Below are 13274 nucleotides of genomic sequence, written 5' to 3'. Positions count from 1 at the left end.
AAATACTTAGTAAGTTACTGCCTCAGTTGTGGACAATTAGAGAAACAGGATAAATTGGGACTTTATATGTTCCTATAGGTAAAAGTTCAAAGGACCGACAGGTAATAAAATGATATCAAGTGACCAGAGATATGAAAGCATGTACACGTGACATGATGTATCTATGAGGGATATTGACGTCAAAGACACTACTGCACAGAGCTTACAGTGGAATGGAACTTGCTGTTAGGAAAGATATCCAGAGTATTTGATCTCTTTTCCTTGCAAATCACTCACAGAAGAAACTAAAGACTAAATCTCTTTCCCAGAGGACTTTAGGGAGTTGCAGTCTTGCTATTTGTTTTATTTGAAATAATTTAGGTGGACTTATAAACTGAAACAAGGGAGCAACCTTATTTCTTTAACACCATTATAACTAGTATATAGTCTTTGACATTATCTGAGAGACTAACTCTAACCTAAGAACCTGGACAGACCACTGGAAATGATCCATCCCATATAGGCCCTTGTCCACAGTGTTCAGATGTTTGATACTGATGCTTCTGAAATTCTTTCACTGAAATGGTTATGACTTAGATTTACTGTTAACTTGTTGCTTTTATATCCATTAGTTAATCTGATCCTTACATGGGTGGCATTGTTCTTTCCCAGGGGAGGACTTTGAAATTAATAGAAGTGAGGAAAATTGTGTTAAGATCACACAGCCTGTAAGAGGCAGCACTGTTGAGTCAGGCCCTATTGGTCTATCTTTAAATCCTATGCTCTTTCTCCCAGTGAAGATAGTAGAAAGATCTTGGGTCTTCGACTTGGATTAATGTTATCAGCCCCAAGGGGACCCCAGATCAAGTTGAGATAGCCACTATCCAGGAAGAATATAGAAGTTGCCCAAACATCTTTGGGAATCCTTGCTTGAACTCTGAAATGAAGTCATTCGAGAATATGGACAGAGAAAGACACATCTATGATTTCACTCATACATGGAGTTTAAGAAACGAAACAGATGAACATAGAGGAATGGAAGTAGAGATAAGATGAGAGCAGAGAGAGAGAGACAAATGATAGGAGTCTCTAAACTATAGGAAAAAACTGAGAGTTGCTGGAGGGGAGGTGGGTAGGGGAATGGGGTAACTGTGTCATGGACATTAAGGAGGGCACATGATGTAAGGAGCAAATGGTGAGTTACTAAACTCTATCTCTGAAACTAATACTACACTATATGCTAATTAATTGATTAAAGAAAAGAATATGGACTATATTCTGGTACTACTCTAGTCAAAGAACATATTTGAGAAAGTGGGTGTCAGCAGTAGATACATTTTCTAAATATGGAAATACATATAAATGGGAATTAGAAGGTGAACATAGTAAGGAGTTTAGCATCCTAAGATGACTCTTACCCATGATTTTCTCCCTCCTTGCATTCAGCATGTTCTCCAGGCACTGAGATGGATGATGATAATTAAATATTCACTTACAGTGTGCCATGTATCTAACCTGTACAGCAGTGCTATTCTTACTTTTAACCCTTGAGAAAACAGAGGCAAAGGGAAGTTAAGTAACTTCCCTGAAGTCATAATGTGAGCTAATAGGGGGGCTTGAATTTGAATCTAGGAAAGCTGGGTTTCAAGCGTCTTTGTAACAGCTACTCTCCACCACCTTCCCCATTTCCACTGCCCTCCTGCTGCAGCAGTGGTCATTCTTTATGATCCCCCAAATCATTCATGAAAAATTCCAACTCTTCAAACTTCACTCATGAGACTATGACCTGATCTCCTTCCTTTTTAGACTCACATCCTGACACTTCCCTTCATGGATTCTGTGACAAATTGCATCAAACCTGTTGGCATTCCCCAGAGGGAATTCTATGATGATTTATACCCTTTCTCTTCATATATCCTAATCCATAGGCCTAGAACATCCTTCCTGACCTGTCTTCTCCTCTGCGTCCTCACCCTGTAGTCCTCTTCATCATCAGGTTGACTCTAACTCACCTTTCAAAATTCCACTCAGTGAAGACCCTCTCTGGAGAGTGGTGCCTGACTCTCCTCTGGAACTGTGATTGCTGGTTTATGTGTGGGCCTCATCTATTTGGTAGTCACCACAGTCAGTGAAATAATGTCAGATTAATGATCAGTATCACATCACTCATTGCACTCTCATTTTAAGTTTAAGCCAAGTTGGGCACAAATTCTGAATGTTGTGATGATTTTGCCAGTTGCAGCTGTAGTCTCGGCCTGTAAAAACTGGATACAGCTTTAAAAAAATTTCATGATTAGCAGAAAAGGAGGGTTTTGACTATTACAGAAAGTTTAAGACTTTCAAATGAGAAAGAAGATATGCTCACTTTGTTGCCCACAGCCCCAGCAGTATGCAAATTCATTAAGAAAATAAACTTTTAAGTTCCGTGCCCTAAGTTCAGAGAACAGCTCTGCCAATTACTTCACTCTGTGAACTTGGGCAGGTTATGCACCTTCTCTGCGCTTCAGTTTTCACATTTCTTTTTTTTTTTTTTTAAGATTTTATTTATTTATTCGACAGAGATAGAGACAGCCAGCGAGAGAGGGAACACAAGCAGGGGGAGTGGGAGAGGAAGAAGCAGGCTCACAGTGGAGGAGCCTGATGTGGGGCTCGAACCCATAACACTGGGATCACGCCCTGAGCTGAAGGCAGACGCTTAACCGCTGTGCCACCCAGGCGCCCCCAGTTTTCACATTTCTGAAGGAATGCTTGTAGGGATGATGATGAGAGCTTACTCTGTATGAATGTTATGAGAATTAAATGAATTACTACCACTTAGAACAATACCTAGCACACAGTAACTTCAATATAAGTGTTTTCTGTGATTACCTAAATGTTTTTTTCAACCCTTATCACTCTGTCAATTGGTTATCACTGAGCACAATTTAGGTTTGCTGGTACAGTGTCAGAATGTTCAAAGATTTTAATGAGGCATATTCTATATTCAAAGAATTTTGCACCATAAGAGAGCATTTGATTATTTTTAATGCAATTCTTTTTTCATGAGTTTATCCATCCACTTTTCTTTCATCTATATCTATCTATCTATCTATCTATCTATCTATCTATCTATCATCTATCTATCTATCTCTATCTATCATCTATCATCTATCTATCATCTCTCATCTATCTATCTATCTATCTATCATCTATCTATCATCTATCATCAGTCATCTATCCATCATCTATTTATCATCTGTCGTTATCATCTGTTTACTTATCATTCTACCCTTTTTCATTTATTTAAGGGGATACATATTGTATGGGTTTTGGGCTTAGGATGGCTCAAATCAAATAAGAGCCTTTTCCCTGACTGTGTTATATTGGATGATTTACCTAACCTCTTAGAAATTTGGTGCTCTTTAAAATGGAGATAGAAATTCCAACGTTGCTATGAGTATAGAATGAGGGGACATATCCTAATAGTTTAGCATACAACCCTGCGCATAGTAAAGTGCTTAGTAAATGTTTACTACCAGTATCACTACTATTAATAATATGTCTCCAATGGAAATGGACAGATACTATAGTTTATTATCTCAGGAATAAAATTAAGGATAAGTTTTAATATTTTCTATTTTTGTCTATATAATTTTTATATAATAGACGAAGAGATCAAATTGAAGCTCCTACTTACTAGAAAGATCCTACTTTACAGATTCAAATTACAAAGTAAGCCACCTCATAAATGCAAAAAAAAAAGTTACGCAAATGATCACATTTTATTTCTGTAACAGCTTTATGAAGTAAAATAACTATATCACCCATCTTTTACAAATGAGAAAACTGAGATTCAGAAAAAATAAATAGATTTACTTAAAGTAATCCCATTGGTAGGGGTGCTCAAACTGAAATTATCAGCTTCCACTATCCAGGCAGAAAAGAGGTGTTCCTAGCAAAGACGGAAGATAGCTAGTAATTTGCAATTCTTCAAAAAAGCCAATTTTATTCTGAGGAACTTCTTTGGATCTTGTCTCATGATTTATCTCTTTTATGAATTCTTCTCTGATAATTTTTACGCAATAGTTTCATCTGTGTGCCTCGAGGATCCCTGTATATAGTTTGTAAAATGGTGTCAGACATTTATCTTTAACTACCATTTATAGTGCTATCTGTATGGGAAATCTTATTTCTGATGCTTACCTATGGTTACAGGGAGAGGGCTTTTTCAAGGTAAGAGGACTGAGGATGATAGGAGTTTCAACAAGTTTTAAAGTTTTAAACTCTTTAGAGCAACACAGGGAAAAAGTATTTCTCTGTATAGCTTGACCGCTCCTCAGGTATTTTTTACTGGCAAGCAAAATGGAATTTTCACAGGCAGACCAAGGCTTAGAACTGAAACTCCCTCAGTGTGATTTGTAAGCATGGGTTATTGGTGAGCAGGGGGTCTCTGTCGCTGTTATTCTTGGTCACTAAAAACGACTTACTTTTTAATTGTACTGAAACTTCCAACCTAATTTAGAAACTAAAAACAGTCTTTCTCAGTTGATTAAGTAGAATGTTATTCTTCTAAAGTTGATCTGTGTACATCATATTAAAAAAGATACATCTAAGATGTTTGGCATCAAATCTCAATTCCTGACTTCTTGCATTTATCTTAACCCTCCAAAATTAACTTATCCATTTAATAATTAATTAAAATTTTTCCAACCCAAAGAGAATATCTGGCAAAGAGAGAGAGAGAGAGAGAGGCAGAGAGAGAAATACAGAGGGAGGATAAGGGAACAACATTAAATCCAATTAAAAAACCCCTCATATTCTCTAGATTATTATTTGGGAGAAAGGAACTATAGGTGTAAGTATAACAGAAACTCCAATGTGAGTCAATAACGTGGTAAGAAAATTAATGGTGAGAAAAATATCCATTAATCATGTTCAAGAAATATGAAGAATTTCATCTCCTATTTAGCATCACTTAAATAGTTTCATAAGACTGTTCCTGTTAGGCTTTACCGTGCTTACAGTGGTTTATGATATTTATTTATTTTTGCAGGGAACCAGAGCCACCAAGCCAGTATCATCTGGGTCCCCACAGAAGTGGCTAACAATGTCACTGAGTTTATATTCCTAGGACTTTCCCAAGATCCTGGAATGCAACTGATGTTCTTTGCCTTATTCCTTCTCTTCTATATCGTGATCCTGGTGGGAAATCTGCTCATTCTGCTCACGGTCTTTTCTGATCCCCGGCTCCACACACCCATGTATTTCTTCCTCAGCAACCTGTCCTTTGTGGACATTGCCTATTCCTCAGCCACTGCGCCCAAGATGATTGCAGACTTAATTTCTGAGAAAAAGACCATTTCCTACTGGGGCTGTGTAACTCAGATGTTCACCTTCCACTTTTTTGGTTGTGCTGAGATTTTTGTCTTGACCGTTATGGCTTTTGACCGCTATGCTGCCATCTGCCAGCCTCTCCGTTATACCACCATCATGAGTGCCAATGCTTGTATTGTGCTGGCATCACTGTCCTGGTTAGGAGCCCTGGGTCATTCCTTTGTTCAGACCCTCCTGACCTTTCAGCTGCCTTTCTGCAATAATCGGGTCATTGACCACTACTTTTGTGATGTCCACCCAGTCCTAAAACTTGCCTGTGCTGATACAACCCTGGTAAATATGTTGGTGATTGCCAACAGTGGTCTCATCTCTCTGGGGTGTTTCCTCATTCTTCTGGCCTCCTACACTGTCATTCTATTCAGTCTTCACAAGCGATCTTCAGAGAGCCGGCGCAAGGCTCTCTCTACCTGTGGGTCTCATTTCACTGTAGTAACTTTCTTCTTTGTCCCTTGTATTTTTATTTATCTGCGTCCATCCACTACTTTCCCACTAGATAAGGCTGTGTCTGTGTTCTATACTACCATCACCCCGATGTTAAACCCACTCATCTACACTCTGAGGAATAACGATGTAAAGAATGCCATGAAATGGATATGGAGTCGCAAGGTCTCCTTGAAGGAAAAGCAGGTGGGATAGCTCATCAGAATTGCAAAATCAGAGAATTAGCTGATACCTTCAGTGGTCTGTAACTTAGTAATGAGTTTAAGGAATAGTATTTAAAATTCAACTGTCTCGTACAAGGTTTTCCCTGAACAGGCAATAATTTGAGACAGTTTTCTTTTTCTGTCTTTAGGTGGGCTAAAGTTAGACGTTTCCATACTGTCAAGGTTTATCTTCTTTTACTTTTAGAGTAGGAGGGTAAAAACTCCAACTCAGTATCTCAGTTAAAGGGGTCTCATGTTGTAGACCCCTTTGATTCAAATTAAGCTTTCTTAATCTATAATTGAATGATTTAGAATGAGGTTACAAGAGAAAAATATCTCTGAGGAATCTGACCATTTCTCTTAAAAATGGAAGTGTAATAGCTGAGTAGAATAGCTGGGTGGAAAAGGCAATTTTATTCTGAAGAACTTTTAATTTACATTTTATTTTTTTACTCTTAACATTTTATTTTATTTTTTAAAACAATTATTCTACTAATTTTGGAGAGAGAGAGAGTGTGTGCACATGGAGAGAGGGGCAGAGCAAGAGAATATTCAAGCAGACTCCCTGCTGAGTGCAGAGTCTGATGTGGTCTTGATCTCATGATCATACCTGAGCTGAAACTAAGAGTTTGACGCTTAACCACTAAGCCACCCAGGCACCCCAAGATTTTATTTTTAAACAGTCTCTACACCCAATGTGGGGCTTGATCTCACAATCCCAAGATCATGAGTCGCATGCTCCACTGACTAAGCCAGCTGGGCACCCTCTGAGGAACTTTCTAGATCTTGTTTCATGACTCATATCTTCCAAAAATTCTGCCCTGATTATTTTCATCAAAATTTATTTATCTATTTATTTATTTATTATTTATTTTATTTTATTTATTTATTTTTTTCTGTGTGCCTTAAGCACACCACCTTATAGGTTATAAAATGCTTTCAGACACTTATTTTCTGTCTGGTTTTTGTTCCCTTAGTGGATTTAATCTCATTTCTACAACTTATCAAGGATGTAAGTAATGTATCTTACTTCTTTTCCACTCCCTGTATATGGCACAGTGCTGGAGGCACAAGAGATCCTTGTGACACAGTCTACCTGTTTTACCCCAGTATCCATAGTTCTTTTTTCCTTAGTAACAGAGACTTGACATTATTTATGGTGACCCCACTGAAACATTACATTTACCAGTCTGTCCCTTTCACGGGAGGTGGATACTATGATTTTGACTGTAGTTGGTGAGTGAGACTTTTGAAAACTCTTTAAAATGATTTCTCTGCCCTTAGGCTTTCTATACATGATCACCACTAACACTTTTTTATGTTATTTTCTTATATGTCACTATATTTTTATTATATATGTTATTTTATGTCATATTTTTCATATTATTTTTTCTCTGCAGAAAAGGATCAGTCTATCCTTTTTATTAATACCTATTTAAAAAATAAATATATTGGGGTGCCTGGGTGGCACAGTTGTTAAGCATCTGCCTTTGGCTCAGGGCGTGATCCTGGAGTCCTGGGATCGAGCCCCATGTTGGGCTCCTCCGCTGGGAGCCTGCTTCTTCCTCTCCCACTCCCCCTGCTTGTGTTCCCTCTATCCCTCTCTCACTGGCTGTCTCTCTCTGTCAAATAAATAAATAAAATCTTAAAAAAATAAAAAATAAATAAAAATTAAAAATAAATATATTGAATTTATATTTAAAACTGTGGACTACATTAGTTTTCCCTTTTCCCTCTAAGATCTAAATAAGTTAACAACAATAACAACAGCGATGAGGAAACAAGTTTATACTCAGAGCAACAAAGAAAACAGGACAGAAGTTAGACTGTGCAGACAGAAGATTCCAACAAATATTTGGAAAAGAGAAGACAAAGGTGTAATTGCTTTGGCCATATAAAAAGGCTAACACTAAAATAGCAACTGAGGGGGATACTGAGGAGAAATAGACAGATTTATCTCCCAGAATCCCTGACATGTTTGAGATGCCAGGGCACCACATAAAGGAGATGGTGGCATTCAGGGCTAGTAATAGGGAGATTAAGAGAAAGGAATGGTTCAGACTCCCATCCTCTCTTTTCACTCCCAGAGGCTCACACAGGCATATGCTTCACAAACAATATTGACATCTTTGCACTAAGAAATTAAATTATATTAGAGAAAAGTCTTTCACGTTCTGCCTTTGGACATCATAAATAGGTTGGCTGTTTCTCTGCTAGAACCTTGACCAGAATCCGACCAGTTCATTGGCTCTGCTCTATTGATCCAGAGTTTTTGGTCAAAATTTTGGTGCCAAATTCTTTAATACACATAAGGTGTTAAAGTAAAAAGTAAGACTTTAAGAAGGCCAAAGGAATTTTGTGGAATCCAAGATAACACAGAAAAAAATTCACTTTGAAAACCACTGATATTTTACATTGATCAGAGATAATATTTGCAATTCTGAAATGAGAACATGATATTTTTTTAAAAAAACTAAACAATAAAAATATTATTTTTGGAAACAAAAGGAGTAATAAATAAAATTAAGACAAATCAACATAGGTTGAAAGATAGAGTCAAAGAAGTCTCCATGAAAGTAGAATTTTAAAAAATCAAAGAAATGAACAATAGAAAAAAATATGAAAAATCTAAGCAAGAAGTAAAACATTCAACTCATATTTGTTTCCAGAGAAAACAGAGGGGAAGAATTTAAAAGAAACAATGAAAGGAAAACTCATAGCAGGAAGGTTTAAGTCTCCAGATACAAAAAATGTATTGATTGCCCACCCTAGTGATGTGAAAACAAGAACTAAGATGCATTATTATGCAATTTTATTCCCCTAGAGGTTGAGAAGATTATAAAATTATTGAGAGAGAGAAAAAAATATAGGCCACAAAACAGTAAGTAAAATCCAAAAGGCATTAGAGTATTTAGTAACAAAACTGGACCCTTCAATACGGTAGAAAAGTGTCTGAAACTGATTTTCAGCCTAGAATCCTAGACAGAACAAAACCATCAATCAGATATGAAAGTAGTATAAGACCTTTTCAGCCATGCAAAGATTTATAAAATTTATAAGTACCCTTTCTTTTAAAGTATGGGAGGATGTGTCCCAGCAAAAGAAACAAAGAGGAAGAGATAAGCTCAAGGAATCCGTGTAGGGGTGGCCCAAAGCACTTTTAAGGTGAGAGCTGTCTAGCAGGATAGGGGGTGATAGAAAGCAGAAGGATACAAGCCCCAGGATGGGAGGCTTCAGAAAACAGAGATAAATGGAAATTTGTATTATCTATGATGATGGAGCATCTTAGTCATAAGGGCATAGGCAATAGGACGGAACAAGTTGATGGGCTTAAGGATACATTTATAGAAAATTATCTATATCATTTAGGACCCTAAGGGAAAACTGATGACACACTCCAAATAGAATAATTCACAAAGAGAATCTCACAGATGGACTGTCTATAAAATGTTAGATATGGAGGAGTCATATGGGGCAGTACCATAACCAGGGATTAGAAGCGGTAGAGCGGTTAACACCATTATGCCTGAAGGGATTGGCAGAAAGGTAGATAAAGAGATCCAAAAGGAGAGAGATTTTCTTCTTCTAGATTTTTTAAAATTAAGACTTAATTATCTTAAAGCAGTCTTAGGTCCACAGCAAAATTAAAGGAAAGGTACAAAGATTTTCCATACCTCCCCTGCCCCCACACACGCATAGCTTCCCTCATTTTCAGTGTCCCCCAACAGAGTGGTATATTTGTTACAAAACATCATAATCACCCAATGTCCATAGTTTACATTATGGCTTGCTCTTGGTACTGAATATTTTGTAGGTTTGGACAAATGTATAATGATGGATCTATCATGATATTATTATACAGAGTGGTGTTATTGCCCTAAAAATTCTCTGTGCTCAGCCTTTTCATCCTTTCTTGTCCCCACCCCTGCCCCCTCCCCCCTAAGACCTAGTAACCATTGATCTTTTTGCTGCCTCCATGGTTTTGCCTTTTCCAGAATGTCATATAATTGGAATCATACAGTATGTAGCATTTCCAGATTGGATTCTTTTGCTTAGTACTATGCCTTTAAGTTTCCTCCATGTTCCTTTTTCTTTTAATTGAAATATAATTGACGCACAATGTTACATTAATTTTAGGTGTATACCATAATGATTTGATAAGTCTATATATTATGCTACGCTAACAACTAGCATAGGTATCATTTGTCATCTTACAACACTATTACAATACCATTGACTATATTCCCTATTCTTTATCTTTTAACCCTGTGACTTATTCATTCCACAAATGGAAGTCTGTATCTCCCACTCACCCATTTTGCCTATCCTCCAACTTCCTCTCCTCCAGCAACCACCTGTTTTTTTTTTCCCTTTATTTATGGGTCTCTTTCTGCATTCTATTTATTTATTTATTTATTTATTTTAGATTCCACCTCTGGGTAAAATCATATGCCATTTGTCTTTGTCTGTCTGACTTATTCCACTCAGCATAATACCCTCTTGGTCCACCCATGTTGTTGAAAATGGCAAGATCTCATTATTTTTTTATGGCTGAATAGTATACCACATCTTTTTTATCCATTCATCTATCAGTGGACACTTGTGTTGCTTCTATATCTTAGCTATTGTAGGTAATACTGCAATAAACATAAATTTTCACATTATCTCTTCCATCTTATTCTTTCAAAGAACCAGTTCCTGGTTTCATTGATCTGTTCTACTGTTCTTTTGGTTCCTATTTCATTGATGTCTGCTCTGATCTTTATTATTTCTCTTCTTCTGGATTTAGGCTTTATTTGCTGTTCTTTCTCCAGCTCCTTTAGGTGTAAGGTTAACTTGTGCATTTGAGACCTTTCCTGTTTCTTGAGAAAGGCTTGTACTGCTATGTACTTCTCTCTTAGGACCACCTTTGCTGCATCCCAAAGGTTTTGAACAGTTGTGTTTTTGTTTTCATTTGTTTCCATGATTTTTAAAAATTCTTTAATTTCCTTGTTGACCCATTCATTCTTTAGTAGGATGCTCTTTAGCCTCCATGTATTTGAGTTCTTTCCAAATTTCCTCTTGTGATGGAGTTCCAGTTTCAAAGTGTTGTGGTCTGAAAATATGCAGGGCATGATCCCAATCTTTTGGTACAAGTTTCCATTATCTTTAGGTATATACTTAGTAGAAGAATTACTGGATCATATGGTATTTCTATTTTTAATTTTGGGGGAAACCTCCATGCTGTTTTCCATAGTGGCTATACCAATTTGTATTCCCACTAACTGTGCACAATTTTTCCTTTTTCTCCATATCTTCACCAATACTTGTTATTTCTTATCTTTTTTATTCTAGCCATTCTGACAGGTGTAAGGTGATATCTCATTGTGGTTTTGATTTGCATTTCTTTGATGATTAGTAATGCTGAGCATCTCTTTATATGTCTTTTGGCCAGCTGTCTTCTTTGAAAAAATGTCTATTCAGATTCTCTGCCCATTTATTTATTTATTTATTTTTTAAAGATTGTGTTTATTTATTTGACACAGAGAGAGAAAGAGAGAGAGAGAGCACAAGCAGAGGGAGGGGCAGAGGGAGAAGGAGAAGCAGGCTCCCTGCTGAGCAGGGAGCCCAATGCAGAGCTTGATCCAAGGACCCTGAGATCATGACCTGAGCCAAAGGCAGCCGCTTAACCAACTGAGCCACTCAGGTGCCCCATCCTCTGCCCATTTTTAAATTGGACTTTTTTATTTACATTGAGTTGTATAAGCTTTTTATATATTTTGGCTATTAACCCCTTATTGGATACATTATTTTTGCAAATATTTTCTCCCATTCAGTAGGTTACCTTTTTTGTTTTACTGGGTTTTTTCCTTTGCTGGGAAGAAACTTTTTATTTTGACATAGTCCCAATAGTTTATTTTTGGTTTTGTTTCTCTTGCCTGAGGAGACATATCTAGAAAAATGTTGCTATGGCTGATGTCAGAGAAATCACTTCCTATGTTCTGATCTAGAAGTTTTATTGTTTCAGGTGTCATATTTAGGTTTTTAATCCATATTGAGTTTATTTTTATGTATGGTATAAGAAAGTGGTCCAGTTTCATTCTTTTCTATGTTGCTGTCCAGTCTTCTCAACACCATTTGTTGAATAGACAGTCTTTATCCCAATGTATAGTCTTGCCTCCTTTGTCATGGATTAGTTGACCATGTAAGTGTGAGTTTATTTCTGGGACCTGTATCCTGTTTCATTGATTTGTGTATCTCTTTTTGGGCCAGTACCATAATGTTTTGATTACTACTACTTTGTAGTATATCTTTAAATCTGGTATTGTATGATACCTCTAACTTTGTTCCTCTTTCTCAAGATTGCTTTGGCTATTCAGGATCTTTTTTGGTTACATACACATTTTAGGATTATTTGTTCTAGTTCTGTGAAAAATGCTGCTGGTATTTTGATAGGGATTGCATTGCATCTGTAGAATTCTTTGGGTAGTATGTCCTTTTTAACATTAATTCTTCCAACCCATGGGCATAGAAAATCTCTCCATTTGTTTTTGTTGTCTTCAATTTCTTTCATCAGTGTTTTATAGTTTTCAGAGTATAGTTATTTCACCTCTTTGGTTAAGCTTATTTCTAGCTGCTTTATTCTTTTTGGTGTAATTGCAAATGGGATATTTTCTTAGTTTCTTTTTCTGCTATTTGTTATCAGTGTATATAAATGCAACAAATTTCCATATATTAATTTTGTATCTGCAAATTTACTAAAGGTAATTCTGTCATCATCACTTCACAGAGTATAATATAAAGATAATTTTAGGAAGAAACATTTCTGAAAAACATGAAATGGAGATCCGGCTGATAGAATTAAATTGAGATAGAACCTAAAGTTCTTTATCAGAGAACATTTCTAGGTGAGAGGTATTGACAAGTATTTGTGGATTCATAGATGGGACAGTCAGTTACAGGTTGATTTAGGGAAATAAGGAGTTTCTCTCTTATTCATCATTATATGCTTGGTGCCTAGTACAGTGTCTGACATACAGTAGCTAATCATTAAGCACATGTAGAAGACACTGAATAAAAGAAATATTAAGGTGTTATTACTTAAGGTCTTTATTGCAAACATCTGTAAGCTATTCAAGCAGTTCGTATAGTATTAGATTTGGATAGGTCTCCATTTTCCTAAGGTTCCAACATCTCTAAGTGATATAGTCCTTTGGGACAGTAGAAGTGGAAATGCACATCACAGTCTAGAGGGGGTATCACACATCATAACATTTTCTACTTCTAATCTAGGGAAAT

General features: G+C 36.6%; 1 protein-coding gene across 1 annotated transcript in view; it reads left to right on the top strand.

Moving 5' to 3' along the window:
* LOC117797274 (olfactory receptor 4S2-like) overlaps window positions 1-5988 on the top strand; it is a 6611-nt gene extending 623 nt beyond the window's left edge. The window contains exon 2 of the mRNA XM_034648662.1: window positions 5012-5988. Within this exon, the coding sequence (XP_034504553.1) occupies window positions 5012-5988 (977 nt within the window). The remainder of the gene's footprint in view (window positions 1-5011) is intronic.
* The last annotated feature ends 7286 nt before the right edge of the window (window positions 5989-13274 follow it).

This window comes from Ailuropoda melanoleuca, chromosome 20, assembly GCF_002007445.2.
Source record: "Ailuropoda melanoleuca isolate Jingjing chromosome 20, ASM200744v2, whole genome shotgun sequence".
NCBI lineage: Eukaryota > Metazoa > Chordata > Mammalia > Carnivora > Ursidae > Ailuropoda > Ailuropoda melanoleuca.
The sequence above is the reverse complement of the archived record's forward strand: the minus strand, read 5'-3'. Positions and strand labels throughout refer to the sequence as shown.